General features: G+C 39.9%; 1 protein-coding gene across 1 annotated transcript in view; it reads right to left on the bottom strand.

Moving 5' to 3' along the window:
* LOC117346156 (vomeronasal type-2 receptor 26-like) overlaps window positions 1-18,852 on the bottom strand; it is a 45,149-nt gene that overhangs the window by 8,396 nt on the left and 17,901 nt on the right. Inside the window, exons 2-4 of the mRNA XM_033915558.1 lie at window positions 10,355-10,643; window positions 10,044-10,227; window positions 498-550 (exon numbers count right to left, since the gene is read on the bottom strand). Coding sequence (XP_033771449.1) covers window positions 498-550; window positions 10,044-10,227; window positions 10,355-10,643 — 526 coding nt within the window. The remainder of the gene's footprint in view (window positions 1-497; window positions 551-10,043; window positions 10,228-10,354; window positions 10,644-18,852) is intronic.

Genomic DNA, 18,852 nt, shown 5'->3' with positions numbered 1-18,852 from the left:
TTATAGGTATGTTTGTCTTTGATCCTACTTATCTGTTATATGTAATTTTATATTTTTGTATGTGAGTGTTATGACCAGTCAGGCTCTGTGCCTGCTAAGGTCCTTGTGGGTGCCAGAAAGAAAGGGGGTCCCCAGGGCCTGGCCCCACACTATTTAGACCTCCCTGAGCGTGCTAGCAATCCAGAGCCAGGGGTTAGGAAAACTTTACACAGGCCTTCACAGAAATACAGCAAAGCAGAGTGACTATTATTCAGGTCACCACCGGAGGAGCCAAGGAGAGGATCAGCTGGGTACAGACTCAGGTAGAGCAAGGCGTGTCTTCCCCTTGATAAGCCAGCAATCCTGAACAAGCTGTTAGGAAAGGTAAGGAGAAGGCTCCTCTTTGCCCAGCCCTGCTCCTTTTTAGGCTGAAGGCTTTTTGTGTTTTGTGCTATGAATGTTTGAATGATAAAGTATATTTTCCAGGAACTGAATTTTGTTCTCTGAACTGTACTTACCTGAAATCTGCTAGGAGCAGACTTAGGAATAGAGTCTTTGGTGGAGAGCAGCTCTGTGAGGAAGTAAAACACATGGAGAACTGTTTACATCAAGAAGGAAAATCCTGAATGCTACCAGAGTTTCCTTCTGGCCATTTTTTATTTTTGTTGTATGCATTTTCTGATATGTTGGAAATCTGAGCCATTCTGAACTTTAACTAGACGAGTAAATTTTATTTTGTTACCATCCTGGAACTTTGTTGATGGTTTTTGTCTAGTTCCTGTAAACCCTGCAGTGTGACTTCATTCAGTCACAAGTCAGTGTAATTTTGATCTGTGGCCACTGGAGGCACTGCAGAGTCCCATTCTAAGGTTTTGGTGATGCATTGTGGGGAAGGGTGGGAGTTTTGGCAGGCAGGTGATTGGGCAGGCAGTTGTTCGGGGCAGGCAGGTAATCTGGGGCAGCAGGAGAGTTGGGGATGTAGGAGGCTTTCAGGGCTGGTTTATTTTTATTTTTTGCTGCTTTTTTCATCAGGGCAGAGCAGGCAGGAGAAGAGCATCAGGACGGCAGGCAGGAAAGATTTGGGGCAGAGAGCAGGGCTGGAGAGTTGGAAAGACGTTTTCGACTGGTCCCCAGCTGTTGCTACTTTGGATGGTCGGCCAGCCCAGTCGGATCGTGAAAAAAGTGTTGTGAATCACGTCCCTGCCTATTTTGCAGCGGTTCTCATTTGCACGCACGGATTCGAATCAGATCACAGCAGAGGTTAATGAATGGGGCCCTAGGGAAATATGGTCACAAAGTGGTCGCAAACTGATCGGTACACAGTCGGTTTGCTTTGTGAATCTAACCTTAAATGCTAAAAAACTTACTCAAATTGAACAGATGTGCACTGGAGGGATTGATTACTATCCCCCACACTTCACCATTGATCACTAAATGCTTCCCAACGCACAAACATGTGAAAATGAATCAGTACACACCTGTGTCTAGAACAGCAACACCTGGTATGGGAAAGCTTGGTAAAGCATCACACAGAGTTCTTAAGTAGTCAAGTGGGTAGGCTAGTGAACCATAGAGAGGAAGAGCCAAGACCTTAAATCACTTTAACCAGTACATTTTTGGTGGAAAATGTGAGGCCACCAAAACCCACTAAAACCCCACAATACCACCTGCAGCCAAAGGGGCTTGTAGAGAGGTGGGTATAATTGATTTGAGGAGAGTTTACGGGGCTCATCATAAATTACTTGGGGGTTGTGGTGAGATGTATGTGTGGCACCCTTTATGTGAAGTTCAAAGCAGAAGCCTCACTTATCTTGGAATGTGTGAGTGGCCAGTCCATTACAATGGTAGTCACTCCCATGTTCAAATAGTATAAATTTGGAAGGTTCCAACTTGGATGCTTTTGTGGAAAAAAAAAAAAAAAAAAGAGATATAAATTTGGTCAAACTGGTCACTTAGATATTAAAGTACATGAATAAAAATATTTGGATGTCTAGCAGTCCAGCTTTCAAAAATGGCAGTTCTTATACTTACAACTTTTGATGTTTTACAGGAAATGTCCAAATTTGGATTTAAAGGGCTATTTTGATAGGATTTTTATGTTACACATATAGTAAAGTACTGGATTCAATACCTGGATCTTAATAAAAATCATTGCTGAGAGTTATTCTATAAATGGTTCTTAGAGTTAGGATGAACTTAATCCAGAAAAAAAACTCCACAGAAACTACAAATAGAGACTCAGAATACTTTTGAGATTCCATTATCTATGAATTGAATTGGGAGCCACAGCTATCATTAGGCATGGCCATTTACACCATCTGAAATGTGGTACAAATATAGACACTTAGGCCCTGATTCTCCAAAAGTGCGTCCCGATTTTAGGCAGCTGTAGACGTCCTACAGCTCTCTAATCAGCCAATCGGGATGCACGTTTTTTTTAAAAAAATGCTCCCCAGGCAGGCCGCCCGGGAGAGGCATTCTATACTAAACGCCGATTCTGTAACCGGTGTCTTTAGAGAATCGGGTTAAATTAGACGCGGCCGCTATACTTATGGCAGCAAGGGATCTCCCTGCTGCAATATGTATAGCGGCCGCGGTTGTTGCGGCCGCCTGTCCCATCACCGACAGGAGAATGCCTAACTCCTCCTGTCGGAACTCCGAGCCCCCCCCCCCCCAAACTCGTAATCGCCGACAGGATGCCAACTCCGCCTGCCGGAAAGCCCAACAACCCCCCGCCTCAACTAATCTCCCTCCCCCAACTAACCTTTCAATGTTGGTCAGCTGGACGGGTCTTGCTGCCGTCCAGCCGACGGGTCTGCCTCGTGGAAATGAGACGGCACGCCCCTTCCCGGCCCATCCCCACTAAATCTAAGGCCTGATTGGCCCAGGCTAGGCACCTAGGCCAATCAGGCCTTAGGATTAGTGGGGATGGGTGGACCCGCTATGCCTAAGGCCTGATTGTTCCAGGCTTCTACAGCCTGGGCCAATCAGGCCTTAGATTTAGCGGGGATGGGCCGGGAAAGGGGCGTGCCGTCTCATTTCCACGTGGCAGACCCGTCGGCTGGACGGCAGCAAGACCCGTCCAGCTGACCAACATTGAAAGGTTAGTTGGGGGAGGGAGATTAGTTGGGGCAGGGGGTCGTTGGGCTTTCCGGCAGGAGGAGTTGGGCATCCTCCTGTCAGCAATTACGAGTTTGGGGGGGGGGGGGGTTCCGGGGTTCCGACCGGAGGAGTTGGGCATCCTCCTGTCGGCGATTAAGAGTTAGGGGGGGAGGGGGTTCCGGGGTTCCGACAGGAGGAGTTGGGCATCCTCCTTTCAGCGATTACGAGTTGGGGGGGAAAGGGTTCCGGGGTTCCGACAGGAGGAGTTGGGCATCCTCCTGTCGGCGATTACGAGTTTGGGGGGGAGGGGGTTCCGGGGTTCGGGGTTCCGACAGGAGGAGTTAGGCATCCTCCTGTCAGTGATGGGACAGGCGGCCGCGGCCGCTATACTTTATTGCAGCAGGGAGATCTCTTGCCGCGATCAGTATAGCGGCCGCGTCTACTTACAATGTAGACCAGCATTTTGCTGGCCTACATTTTAAGCATCTCTTCCTCTACTAGGGAGACGCGTAGGGCCGCCTAAGTTCGCCTAAGGCCTGTAGGCAAGCTTAGGCATCTTGCGGGTCTCCCTAGGCTCCCGGAGGTGCCTTCAGGCCTGCCTGGGGAGCATTTTTTTTAAAAAAACGTGCAACCCGATTGGCTGATTAGACAGCTGTAGGATGTCTACAGCTGCCTAAAATCGGGACGCACTTTGGAGAATCAGGGCCTTAGGGCTCTTTTTACTAAGGTGTGCTAGCGTTTTTAGCACACACACAAGATTAGCATGCGCTAACCGAAAAATTACCACCTGCTTAAAAGGAGGCGGTAGCAACTAGTACATGCGACATTATAGCGTGCGCTATTCCACACGTTAAGACCCTAATGCACCTTTGTAAAAGGAGCCCTTAAATTAAGCAGGGATTCCACCTTATTCTATAATTATGTGTGTCACCTTGAGGAATTCTACTGATCAACCCATAAATCATCCTTCCATGCCCCCTTTTTGGACTGATGTAAAATTTAAGCACAAATTCCACACCTAAATCTATACATGAAGATTTTAATTAATGCCAATTAGCACCAAGAGTTGCTTGTTTGAGGGGGTTACATTCCATGATTTTCTCAGATGTGCAGGGGCTTTCAGGTTTTGTTAGCAAACAAAACAAACTGCAGACCTTGTACACGATGCAGGCAGACTTTATTTATAACAAATAAATCATAAATTAAAAACCTCTTTCTAGGCAAGGGACCCAACACGGTCCGTGTTTCGTATAATCTTCATCAGGGGTCCTAATGAATATAAGCACAATATTTAAAACCAAAATATTTAAAAAAATAATAATAAATAAAATGTTAAAATAATCAAATTTTTCAAGAGTATGAAAAGAGAAGAAGAACAGTTGGAGAAAAAATAAATAATAAATACATATATATATTCTTTATATAATTCTCAAAGTATCTGATAAGTGATGTTTATAAAAAAGTATAAAAGGCAAAAAATAAAATAAAAAGGGAAAAGAGAATGGTAATATTGTAAGCACAAGGTATATAATACATACCTATTAAGTAAAGAAAAAAATATAAAAAAATATAGAAAAAAATAAATAAATAATAAAAATAAATAAAAAAATATATCAAAGGGGTGACCTTAGACATATAACTATCAGGAGATATAGAAAAAGCATATAAAATGGAAAGGGGGTAATTCTAATTGTTATAACTAAAGAAATATAAGATGAATATATATACCAAAAAAATATATATATATAAAAAAAAAAATTTTTTTAAGAAACAGATAGATTTTAAAAGAAAAGCTTTTAAACTGAGCTGGGGAAGGGAAGTTGAAAAGCAAGTGCCGCATGTTAAGAGACATAAAAATTAAGTACGAGGTGAAAATAGAGTAAAAAAAATCGTATAGAAAACTTACCAGTAAAAGTGACAAGCTGTATGAACTGAACCGCTAGTGACACGCTGTGAAAACTGCGACGTTAGTAACGCGCTGAAGAAAACTGCCGAGTGAGAGGATACTGTAAATTTCTAGTGATATAGCCGGAGCGGGACCGTAAAGCACGGTCGTAAAAGTGTTGAAAAATTAAAAAGTTTCTGTTGTTCAAAAAGTTGATGAGATTTCAGGATTGTTGTACATATTTTCATTTATTACTATTTTGTGTTGTTTTCCATTAGCTAGAATGCCTTGTAATTCAATATTTTTCAATGGTTTTATTCCATTTCATTCAATGTCTTTTAATCACTGTTTTCATTATATATTTTTTATATTTTTTATATACATCATTTAATTGTTATTCATTATTGTTGCTATGTTGAAATTTATTGCTGTATATCTAGAAAACCTGTAATGACGACTAACAGGTTTGTTAATCTATCTGTTTCTTAAAAATTTTTTTTTTTTTATATATATATATTTTTTGGTATATATATTCATCTTATATTTCTTTAGTTATAACAATTAGAATTACCCCCTTTCCATTTTATATGCTTTTTCTATATCTCCTGATAGTTATATGTCTAAGGTCACCCCTTTGATATATTTTTTTATTTATTTTTATTATTTATTTATTTTTTTCTATATTTTTTTATATTTTTTTCTTTACTTAATAGGTATGTATTATATACCTTGTGCTTACAATATTACCATTCTCTTTTCCCTTTTTATTTTATTTTTTGCCTTTTATACTTTTTTATAAACAACATCACTTATCAGATACTTTGAGAATTATATAAAGAATATATATATGTATTTATTATTTATTCTTTCTCCAACTGTTCTTCCTCTCTTTTCATACTCTTGAAAAATTTGATTATTTTAACATTTTATTTATTATTATTTTTTTAAATATTTTGGTTTTAAATATTGTGCTTATATTCATTAGGACCCCTGATGAAGATTATACGAAACACGGACCGTGTTGGGTCCCTTGCCTAGAAAGAGGTTTTTAATTTATGATTTATTTGTTATAAATAAAGTCTGCCTGCATCGTGTACAAGGTCTGCAGTTTGTTTTGTTTGCTTTGGATTGTTTTTTACTACAGACAGTTGGACCTCTGACTCCTATTTTTGGTTGTGTTTTCAGGTTTTGTTGCCATCTTGTGTATATTTCAGATCAAGCCCCCACCCCATCATAGGGTTTAAATTTATTTAAGCACTGAATATTCTTAGATAGCACCACACAAGTAATTTAAATGAATATGAACTTTTCCTGCTTTGAATATTTGTGGTTGGTTGATCATGATTGTTGAGTGTATGTATCAAAATCATGGAGGGAAGAGGGTGTTTAAGAATGAAGGATCACTTTCACTACTCCTGTGAAAGCTCCCCTCTCACTCTGTCCCAAAGTGTATCACTCTTTTTCATTTGAATAAAGAATTCCAGTAACAAATACTAAAATTACCTTCCATGGCAATATGTACAAAACTTCCCTATTTTTTCTAGTCCATGTGGTGCCATTTCCTGAGTCAGACATGATCATGTAATGTAGTGCGTGTGCCACGGCATACACAGCATTGTATACACTGTAGCTGCTCTTAAAGTTTGTGCTGAAACAGTGAGGGAAAGAAAGGATCTTATTGGTAGAGTTGCAGTCTCTTCTGATCTTCTTTGGGCAATCGCTGTGACACAGGTCATTCCACCATTGTTTAGCTCTGTAATCACTTGCCAGCCAGACAGGTTTCATCTCACGGATAAATTTTAAAAAATTTGACATAACTTTCTCATATGTTTTGAATATAAAGAACTTGTTGCGTATTTGAAAGTGTAGTTGATTTATTATTACTATTTCTACCTCAGTTATGATGATAAAAACCTGGCCACTTTTCACATTTATTTGAATATCCATTACATGTTGTAGTTCAAATACAACATTTTTTTTAAAATAGTAAATATTCACAGTAGATAATTGTTTAATTGCTCTATTAATTTTATTTAATTCAAATTCTATGATTTTTATCTGGTGAGGAAAGGTTTGATGTAATGCGATGCAGCCACCATTCTGTTCAATCCCTTCTTTCAGGTTCTGGAGAGCTCTCATACTGCTTTCATCATCGGTTGAAAAGATACTGACCCATTTCCAGCCAAAATACTGCAGTAGCTTGCCTATCCCAGCAGAGAGATGCAGCTCATTGGGGACAGTCCGGTAAAAATAAGGATACTGAACAGGGTCACTCATATAAATATTCTGTGAGATATAACTGACCTGTCAGGAAAATATAAAATAATGAATATATAATCCTTTTTCATCACTCTGAGAGAACAGTTTGTGTCTAAGCTCCTGTTAGGCTCTCCTTTATAGAATTAGTTGTCATTTTATAAAGGGATGTATTCTGTACCTCCCTTTGGAGAGATTTAGTCATTTACATATAGACAGCCTCACTTTAGGCAGACTCTCTTCCACCCACTCTCCACACAAATCAGGGACACTCCTAAGAGGGTGGTACATAAATGTATTTAACACTCTCTCAGGAGTGTCCCTGAACTCACAAAGATGCCAAGGATGAACATTCCAAAGAGTGAAATTTATTATACCAAGGAGTGAGATTGAAGGCTTCAGAGTATGAATCTAGAATGATTTTAGTATTGATTTGCAAGTTAATCAAGACAAATTTAAATGGTATAGGCTTCTCTCTGGAGCCTCTTGAAGATTATAGACAAAGTAGGGAGCTTTCTGAGTACATTTATTGAGCTGAACATTTTCTTCAACCCAGTCATTAAAAAGTATGTACCTTTGTTTTAGAGTGAATGTACTTGGTGAAGGTGCTTGAAGTAAAGGGGAAAAGGGACATTTCAAGAGGAAGCAGTATGTAAGAAGATAGGCTGAGATTTCTTCCTACTGGTTGTACCACTTGGTTTACTTTTCAAGGTTTCTTTCTCTTGAAAACAAGATTAGTGCATGGGTAGATGATGTTAAATGTGATCAAGTGCAAAGTGATGTATGTGGGAAAGAGGAACCCAAACTATAGCCACATTAGGAGTCACCACCCAAGAATCTAGATATCATCACTGAGGATACATTGAAACCCGCAGCTGCTAATAATACAAAAAAAGATCTGTGGTGTATCTCCTGCTGATAAAGAGCTTTCTTGATGAGGACACGCTCAAAACCTACCAACCAGTCTCTTAACATGCCTTTCCTGACAAAACTTATAAAATGGACAGTCTGCATTCAACTCAATAACTGATTAAAGGAACATAATTATCTAGATCAGGATGTCAATCTGGCTTCAGACCTGGGTACAGAACAGAGATAGCGCTTGTGTCCCTTCTTGATAATCTGCACACGGACCATTACAGGAAATTAGCCTTCAACACTGAGGATCATAATATCATACTTACAAGACTGGCAGAAAAAGGTATTTGTGGCATAATACTTATAGTACATGGCTCAAAACCTATTTGTCAAAGAGATAACAATGAGTTTTGTTCAGCAACTACATGTCATTACCTTGGGCAGTGAACTGTTGGGTGCCACAGGGGTCCATACTTTCTCCCATCTTATTTAATATCTATCTTAAGCCTCCGGCTGAACGGCTTCAGTCAATGGAGTCAAAATTCTATGTCCATGCCAATGATGTGCAACTTCTCATACCTATTGAATGAGATATACTTACAGCTTTGACTAAACTGACTGCCTGTCTAACCACAAGTCTGATTCAATTGAGGCATCATTCCATGGGTATAAATACTGATTTGATTGAGTGGAGTGAGGTTAAATATGAATTGCTTAGAGATGGTTATGGGAGCTATAAAGTTACTCTGTCATCTTGCTTGGGCTTCCTAGCACCTCCAGTGCTGCTCTTTGTGACCTTAGTAAGTCACATAATCCTCCCATGCAGTTAGTTTTGAAATCCCAAAGCCACAAAAAGATGATATACAAGTCCCCATTCCCCTCTCAACATGAACTGTACAAGGTCTGTTCAAAATGTTACAGGATATTTGGAATTGCATACCAACAGGCTAGGCGGCATTGAGAAGTTTGAAACCTCATGAGTAACCTCCTTTTCCCCATTTGTTGATATCTGATTTTGTCTCCAAGCTATGACAATTTTTGTGAGTGTGTTTTCGTGATTGACTGTTTTTCATCATATTCAACCTAAATGAGCAGCACTATAGTAGGAAGTTCTGTTTTAAATTGGGTAAGACCACTGCAGAAACATATGAAATGTTGAAAGTGACTTATGGGGAACATGTCATGAGTTGTGGAAAGTGTTTTGAATGGTATTCATGCTTCAAAAGTAGTTATGAATCATTTGAAGATGATTCACAAACTAGAAGGCCATCAACATCAACTGATGATGATCATCATGTTGATCAGGTGAGTATTTTTCTGTGCATTACTCAATGATTAACTGTTAGAGAATTGGCAGAGGAATGCATCTCCATTGGTTCATGCTATAACATTCTATCAGAGAAGTTGGGGATGTATAGTGTTATGGCAAACTTTATTCCACAGTTGATGACGACCACAAAAATCACAATGACAGCTCTTCCCAATCTACCTTAATTTCCTGACTTTGCCCCAGCTGACTTCTTGTTTCCTAAACTTAAATCCATACTGAAAGGAAAGTGATTTGACACCATTGAAGACATATTATAAAGCAAAATTTGATGCAGCAACTTTTGTTGATTCCTGAAGATCTGTTTAATGACTATTTCTAGAAGTAGAAATGACATTGGAAAAAGTGTATATGTATGGAAGGGGAGAACTTTGAAGATGACCAAATAGAATAAGATCTAGTCTCCACATGACCAGACCCTTCTCCTTAGATCACTGTGACTTAAATGAAAGTTGTTGGTCAGACTTGCATACCTTTGTTCCGTTCACTTAGCATGTGAACGAGTCTCTAGCTTTCTTCTATATAGCAACAGGGGACAGCTATTGCCCAGACTGGCAATACATTTGCTAGTTCTTCTCCTTCCCCTCCTTCCATAGTTCATAGATACTCCAGTAAGCTCCTGAAAGGATTTCCTACTTGTGGCTGTTCTACATATTTCTTGCTGGACCAGCTCCAGGAAGAAACGGACAAGGCTCCTCCCTATACTTTCCTCCTTAAAGCTCAAATCTAGTTTGGCCACTTTCTCAGCACAGACTTCTTTATATTCAAATTTGATTAGCACATTTTTGGCGGGCAGGCATTTCATATGTTCTTCCTGCAACTGCAAAGGTAAGAACATTATGGCAGCATGACACAGATGAATTCATTTTGAAGATTTATTGCATGCAAATGATGGATTATAGAGGGTAAGGGGTAGAATGTAAAATAAGATTAAGAATCTCTCTTACCTGTGGGTAATGATATATCTGGAATATGTTGTAGAATCCATATGTTTCCTCCTCCGTAAAGCCTTCAATTATGGCAGCTACTGGGTGAGATGATTTACACTTGAAATTTACTATTGTGCTCTGTCCTGCCAAAATTGTGAAGGCTGAAAGAATAATTTTCCTTATATACCATAAAGTCTCTTTAATATGGAGCCCCAGCGTGATGTTGGGTAAGAGCTCTGAGCTGTTGTTAATTTCCTTCACCGCAAACAAAAAGGCCAAGAAGTTATAGGCATGATGTGGATAATAACTGTAATGACATTAATATCATAATTTCATAACAGTGTACATGAAATATTTGCAAACATGCACAAATTTTGTGTATTTATTTTTTAATAGACTATCAGAATACAAAAAAATAGCACAAAACTATGGGCTCTTTTACCATGTAATGTGAAAAAGAAGCTTGCAGTAGCCCTGATATAGGTCTTTCTGGTGTGTTCAAGCTAATTTTAATGCTGCCAGGAAAATGCAGCTTTTTCTATTTTTTGATAATAGCCATGAGCTAATTTCCCCACTAAAGCAAGGCCATTAGATTGTTAATAGTTTCCTTCTTTAATTGCACTCTTCCCTCTCTATTGTTTTCTCCATATATGGTTCTCCCCTATGCTTTAAAAGACTGAATTGTAGTTCTGTTCCCTCTTACCTTGTGTATTAGTCGGTCTGTAAGACTATTTGTCTAATCCATTATTCTAAATTTTAAATTTTTAGCTAAATATATGTTTATATTTTTATCAATTTTGTTCCTCGCTTAGGGCTCCTTTTACAAAGGTGTGTTAAGGCCTTAATGCACAGAATAGCACAACTAAATTGCTGTACGTGCTAGACCTTAACGCAAGCATTGAGCTGGCGTTAGTTCTAGAAGTGTAGCACAGGTTTAGTGCACGCTAGAATCCTGCGTGCGCTAAAAACGCTAGCGCACCTTATTAAAAGGAGCCCTTAGTAAAACTAAATAAGCGATTTATCAAACTAAAATAAAACTTGAAACTTGAAATTGAAACTTGAGCCCTTCCAGCACCTCTTTTGCACATATGAGCTCATACACTATTCCTGAGCTAATCAGTTAGCAATGCACAAGTGCTGATGAATTAGCATAGGTGTGTCCAACCTCTATTCCCTACAAGTATATCTTATAAAACATAAGAACAACCATACTGGGTCAGACCAGTGCTGTCCTGTTTCCAAAAGTGGCAAAATCCAGGTCACAAGTATGTTATGTTAAGTTAGGGTATGTTAATCAGATTCTTTGTTCCACCTCTACCTATTCAGTTCAAGGTCAGATTACATTACAAGAGGTTGGTTCAGTTACCCAAGCAGTTACAATGGACCGATTGACACAGCCATTCAATAGAGTTGGAAGTACAGGTAGATCAGTATGACTACTAATACAATATGTTGTAGATACAAATACCTAATTGCAAGTTACACGTAAAAAGGAGCCTGAGAAGTTTCACTTCATGTACAACATCGAGAGTACTTTATGTACTGTGGTTTCTTGCCCATTATTAATTTAGGTGGGTAAAATATGAAAGCTTTTAAAAATGAGGCTTTTTGAGCATTGAATTCACCTGCAAAAACAGGCCAAGAACTCTCCTGTAGCTCACATTGTTCCATTTCCTACATTCTTTTAATAACTTATGATTCACAGTTTTGGAGACAACTCAGAATAGTCCAAGGGGGAATGGCTTTCATAGGGTCTTGATACAGAAGGAGAGGCATTGGATTTTTTATTTAGCCAGTGTGTTTCCAAATGGCTAGAATCATGAGTGCAGCTTTGGAGCCCCCTTTTTGCACTGTAGGCATTAACTTCCAGCTTAGGGGATATTTTGGAAACATGCATTCCTAGTGTTAGGCAAGTTGAGTGTTGTAAAGGTGTTTATAGTTATTTATTTAGGTGATCCAGAGTGTATATGAAGGGGGTTTTGTGATCATGCATGTTTTTGTGGGGTGGGAGCAGCTTTAAAGTGGTTTCTTAAATAGTCAATGCTACTGATGTTTGGTGGAGTCATTATATATATGATCAAATTCTCTAATATATTTTTCCATTAAACCCTGGTTACTTAATATGTCATTATCTGATTACATACAAGCGAGTTCTGTTAATTATCAAGGTTGTGGCCTCTCCTTGATCCAGGAACCTTCTTGAACCATGAATTGTTTTGAGTTAGTTGAAATAGAGTGAGTTTTGATTTAGGCAATTTTATTCTTGTTAGATGTTGGTATAGGTGGTTAAATATTCAATCATGTTATGGATTTTTCTAGGGTATTGGTGGCATGAATCTCCTGAAGAAGGTTGTGTCAACCGAAAAGCTTTGTTGGTCAGCATTGAGAGTAACATTTTCCCGGCATTGGAGTCTTTGCAGACAGATAACTGGTTGCCTTAAGTCATTTACCAATGTTTGGAGTTGAAAAGGGGATATTGTTTGGATTATTTTTTAATTTTCTGCATACTCTGCATTAACAAGTTGATGGTGACTATTAATAACAGCATGTAAATAGGTAAAAAGAGTCACTTAGGGCTCCTTTTACTAAGCTGCGTTAGCTGTTCTAGCGCTACTCGGCTAGAACTAATGCCAGCTCAATGCTGGCATTAAGGACTAGCGCGCACAACAATTTAGCATGTTCTGTGCATTAAAGCCCTAACGCGGCTTAGTAAAAGGAGCCCTTAATTAAAGGCTTACATCATAAGATCAGGACCTGGAATAACTGTGCAATATAGGAGGCTGTATGATCAAGTTTTTAATAATATTTTTTTTAGATTTTAAATACAAAACAATAAGTGGACAATACTAATGAAATAAATACAAAATATTAGTCATGAGAAGTTATAAGAGTATCATAATATCTTCCATAAGGATATTAATTACAGAATTTAAGCAAAAGTTCCCATAATCAGTCAAATCATAAATTACCACACTTAACTGTAAACATTTTTATACATATTGAGCATATAAACACACCAAATTCCATCAATTGTTATATTCCAATTTAGAAGAGTCTTTCCAGTAAAAAAGGATTGATTTAATACTTATCATAACTAGATTCTTCAGAAACTGGTCTTTATAAGTATCCAACTGCATCTGTAGTGCCAAAAATAATTAATCTATATGACAAAAGAATTGATATGAAACGTATTTTAGAAATGGATAACCAAACTGTATTCCAGTAATATAAGGACACATTTAAAAAAACATGTGTTCCAGAGTACCAACTTCCAAATTGCAAGACCAACAATAATTCCTTTGATTGTTATCAATTTTAGTCAATTTCAGTGAAAAGAGAGATTGCATTATGCTTTAGTGTAAAGAGAATGTAATTCACATCCAAATCTTTTCCCAGTGTGCTTCACCTGGTTAAAACACCAACTTAAATTCCCAAGTGCTTTTAAGACCAAAAGGATGCTTACAAGTGGCCAATTTTAAACATTGATACCATTCAGAGGCTGCTCCTCTATTACTATTTAAAGAAGAGCATAAGGAAATATAGTCTGAAGTCTTTCCTGCTACACGGGTGGGGTGGGGGTGATATGTGGCTGGGATTTCAGGCCAGTGGGAGAGTATGGACATCTCTCATACTGCAGGGGGGTGTCACTACCATTCTAGGGGGGTGTTCACTGCCACTGCAGGGTAGGGATGTTGTGATGCAGCAGGAGAGAATGGGCATTACTCTCGCTGCTTCACAACACTTTCTAGCAGTCTCTGACCCTGACTAGCACTGCAGGACAAGTCATTTATTGTTGTTGCCAAAACCTAATGCGGCTTTTAGAAAATGGCTCAGCATTTTTTAAGAATCCACCGGAGGGCTCTCATCAATGATGAAGAACCCATTTGCATGTCATCATCAGAGATTGCTAGACAGCTTGCTATTGACAGAGATAATCCATTTTGATTATCCACCACTAAAATGCCACCGTCTAAACAGTTAGTAAACAGTTTAGTAACTATGTTAAAGTTTTGAGAATATGGGCCTCAGTGCCGTAACAATGGTCGGATGTACCCCCTCACTTCTTCTGCACCCAACACTACTTCCCTGTGTCCCTGTCAAATGTGTGCCTACTCTTTTCCCATACCTCTTTAACTCTTTGCCAGCACAAGCAGCACCTCCAACCTCCTGCCCACATTGGTCTTGGCTCTCCCTCTGATGTCACTTACTTTGTATCAGTATTACCACAGACCAGCTTATATCTAATCAGCTAGTGCTGCTTCAGTTGCACTGCATTTTCAGTGGCATTAACCAGTCAAGTAGTGATGAAAATCCAGAAGTAGTTAGCTGAATAGAACTTAACTAGGCAGGAGCCTCTCATGATGTGTAACTTCTTCTCTAGGGTCCCCAAACATCTCTGAACAAATCCCCCTTCCTTCCCTTCCCACCTACTTACCCAGGACATTAACTCTGAACCATTTCAATATGTATATAAAAGTGTTCAAATATATTGTAAAGCAGTAATACTAGTCTCTATGAATAACCAAGTTTACATTGCCTAACTGCTTCACTCTACATCAGGGGTGTCAAACTCAATCACATAAGGGGCCGAAATCTGAAAAAAGGCTAAGATACTAGAGGTCCTTCTATTAAGATACGCTAACTGATTTTGCGCACGCTAAATGTGCACCTTAATAAAAGGACCCCTAAGTGACTAAGTCTTAGTCTTACTAGACATATAAGGTTACAACATTTCCAACCCCACACCGGCTCCGTGGTGTAAACAAAATAAATATTGTAATCACAAAACAGAAAATAAAATTATTTTTTCTACATTTTGTTGGTCCCAGGCTCTTGTTGTCTTCTGATAACTCGCTTGCCAGGGTCTCCTGCCAATTTGTCATTTTCTTTTTTCTCCCTGCTAACTATCCATCTTCCATCTCTGTCCTCCCCTTCCATTTCCCTTCCCTTCCTCGGAGGTTTGGCATCTTTCTTTTTTTCATATCCATATCTGCACCTGCAGCAATGGACCTTACCATCCCCAGATCCACCATCTGTCGTTTTCTCAACTACCCTTTCATCCAGCATCTCTCCCTCTTTCCCCACCACCCCAGGGTCCATTATCTCTCTGTTTCTCTTCCAACTACCCTGTTCTAAACCACTTCCAGAAACTGTATACCTCCCCTTTCCATCTTTCCCTTCATCCCCATTGGTCTGGCATCCATCTTCTTCCATTCCCTCCTCCAGTGATCTGGCATCTCTCTCCTCTCCTCTTCTTCCCTTCCCTCTCCCACACCCAAACCCACACCCCCATGGTCTGGCATTTCACTCTCTCCTATCTCTTCCCCCCATTTCCATCAGCATCTGCCCCCTTTCTTTCCCTCTTATCTAAATCCATCCAGTATCCTTCCTCCTTGTTTTCCCCCTTTCCCTGCATACCAATTCCATCAACAGACGCACACAGATGGATCAAGAATTGGCTGGCAGATAGGAAAAAGAGGGTAGGAGTGAAGGGCTACTACTCGGAATGGAGAAGGATCACGAGTGGTGTTCCGCAGGGGTTGGTGCTCAGTCCGCTGCTGTTCAATGTATTTATAAATGATCAAGAAATAGGGACGAAGTGCAAAGTAATAAAATTTGCAGACGACACCAAACTAGGGGCTAGGACTAAAGAGGACTGCAAAGATTTACATAGGGACCTGAACAAACTAGGGGAGTGGGCAACGAGATGGCAGATGAAGTTAAATGTAGAGAAATGTAAAGTCTTGCATGTAGGAAACAGAAACCCGAAGTACAGGTATACGATGGGAGGGCTGTTATTGGGTGAGAGTACCCAAGAAAGGGACTTGGGGGTAATAGTGGACAAGACAATGAAGCCGTCAGCACAGTGCACAGCAGCCGCTAAGAAGGCGAATAGAATGCTAGATATAACCAGAATGAAAGAAGTTATCCTGACGTTGTATCGGGAGATGGTGCGTCCGCATCTGGAATACTGCGTCCAATATTGGTCGCCTTACCTTAAGAAGGATATGGCGATACTCGAGGGTTCAGAAGAGAGCGACATGTTTGATAAAAGGTATGGAAAACCTTTAATACGCTGAAAGATTGGAGAAACTGGGCCTCTTTCCCTGGAAAAGCAGAGACTTAGAGGGGACATGATAGAGACTTACAAGATCATGAAGGGCATAGAGAAAGTGGAGAGGACAGATTCTTCAAACTTTCAAGAACTACAAGAATGAGAGGGCATTCGGAAAAATTAAGAGGGGACAGATACAGAACCAATGCTAGTAAGTTCTTCTTCACCCAAAGGGTGGTGGACACCTGGAATGCCCTTCCAGAGGGCGTAATAGGACAGCGTATGGTATTGGAGTTCAAGAAGGGATTGGACAATTTCCTGAAGGAAAAGGGGATAGAAGGGGATAGATAGAGGATTACTACACAGGTCCTGGACCTGATGGGCCGCCACGTGAGCGGAATGCAGGGCATGATGGACCTCTGGTCTGACCCAGCAGAGGCACTGCTTATGCTCTTATTAGCCCCCTTTTCATTCCCTCCGACCTAAATCCATCCAGTATCCTTTCTCCTTACTTTCCCCCTTTCCCTGTACACCAATTCTATCAGCATATGCCCCCTTTCTCTCCCTCCACCACTCTTTCCATACAGCAACAGCAACGCGCTCTCCCTATAGCAACGGGCCCCCACCCGGCATCGATGATGACAACACCGCCCCAGCCCCCAGCATTGATGGATGGAAATGCAGCCAACCACCGGCATCAATGACAATGTGGCCAACGCAGCTCCAAGAAGATCCCGCAATGACTGCATCTGCCGGTCCATCCCCCTCCGACGTCACTTACTTCTTCCGGCAGACGCAGTCATCGTGGGACCTTTTTGAAGCTGCTTTGCCATTGATGATTGTTTTTTGCTGCATTGCCGTCAATCGATGCTGAGGAGGGGCGGAGCTGTTGTCGTCAGGTGGGGGCCCGTTGCCGTGGGGGAGGGCCTGGTGTTGTCGTCTTTGGAAGCTCATTGCTTAGCTAGGAAGAATTCACTTGTTATAGTATATCATGAGTTTATTTGTTCAATGAAGAATAGAAATATTCACAGATTCTACATGAGGACTCCTTCTAATGTTATAAACACCTTAAAATCTTATACAATAGAACAAGGAGCATGTAAAATCCTAAAAAGACATTGACCACCAAAGATTGTTCATACAGGTACAAGTTACATCTGCAGTTCAAAGTCAACAGCTAGTCAGGGAGCAACTCACAAACACTTCAGAAATTAGAGGTAATACACAATGCTACTTACTATGAGTATCGAAAAGATAGTATGTTGCTATAGGATTTAGTTAAATAACCATCATACTGTTGAACAAATCCTCCAATTATAATGTCTCCATCCATGTAGTAGCCATTTTCTGAAAAGTCAATATACAGCTTTGGACATCGGCTCTCAATTAGCTTCCAGAGATCAGTGTAAAATATGAATAATATCAAAAGGAGATGAGCTCCCATATTTCAAGATGAGAAACAACTGCTCTTCCTGCTCTGTCACTTTGGTACTAAGCAAGAAGTTTCAAACTGACACTGAAAAAACCCTTTGATGGACACAGATCACATTACGGATGGACCAGAGAAGCCTCCTCCTGATGTTGATGGGAACTCTGATCTGAGTGGGTGTCTTGCAGTTGTGTGGGCACCGTGTGATCTTTATAGGACTCTGCTCCTGAAAGGTTCAGCCTCAAGGGACATCAACCACTCACCTGTGCATTTTATATTAAATATAGATTGTTTTTATAAACTTGTTTTTCTGAACATGTCCTTGCAAGAATAATGTTAATTTGAAAGGAGTGATTTCAGAGGAGTGTAATAATAGAGTCAAGCTTAATGATGCTCTCCACAGTGCCTACGTTTTAGGCATGATTTATAGAATCTAGGCTTAGTTTAGTTTAAGATGAAGTATCTTAACTGAGTTTTAGGTTGTATTTTTGAGCGCTGGTCACTTTCTTGCTTTTTCATTGTTTGTGATTATTTAATTGTGTATATATTATTGATTTTATGATAATGTATATATTTTGTTATGACCCACTTTGTGTAAAGTCTGATACAAATAAATAAACTTTAAACTAAACTTCACTTTCACACTGGGCCAAAAACACCCCTCTTTTTCTTTTTAATAAAGAATTACTCTAACAAATACTAAGGGGTCCTTATATCAAGCCGCGCTAGTGGGGTTAGCGCGTCGGACATTTCATCACGTGCTAACCCCTGCGGCAAGCAAAAAAACTAACACCTTTTCAATGGAGGCGTTAGCGACTAGCACGGCAGGTGGTTTAAAGCAGTGGTTCCCAACCCTGTCCTGGAGGAACACCAGGCCAATTGGGTTTTCAGGCTAGCCCTAATGAATATGCATGAAGCAAATTTGCATGCCTATCACATCCATCATATGCAAATCTCTCTCATGCTATTCATTAGGGCTAGCCTGAAAACCCGATTGGCCTGGTGTTCCTCCAGGACAGGGTTGGGAATCAC

This window comes from Geotrypetes seraphini, chromosome 12, assembly GCF_902459505.1.
Source record: "Geotrypetes seraphini chromosome 12, aGeoSer1.1, whole genome shotgun sequence".
Taxonomy (NCBI): domain Eukaryota; kingdom Metazoa; phylum Chordata; class Amphibia; order Gymnophiona; family Dermophiidae; genus Geotrypetes; species Geotrypetes seraphini.
This window is presented reverse-complemented; position numbering and strand designations above follow the sequence as displayed.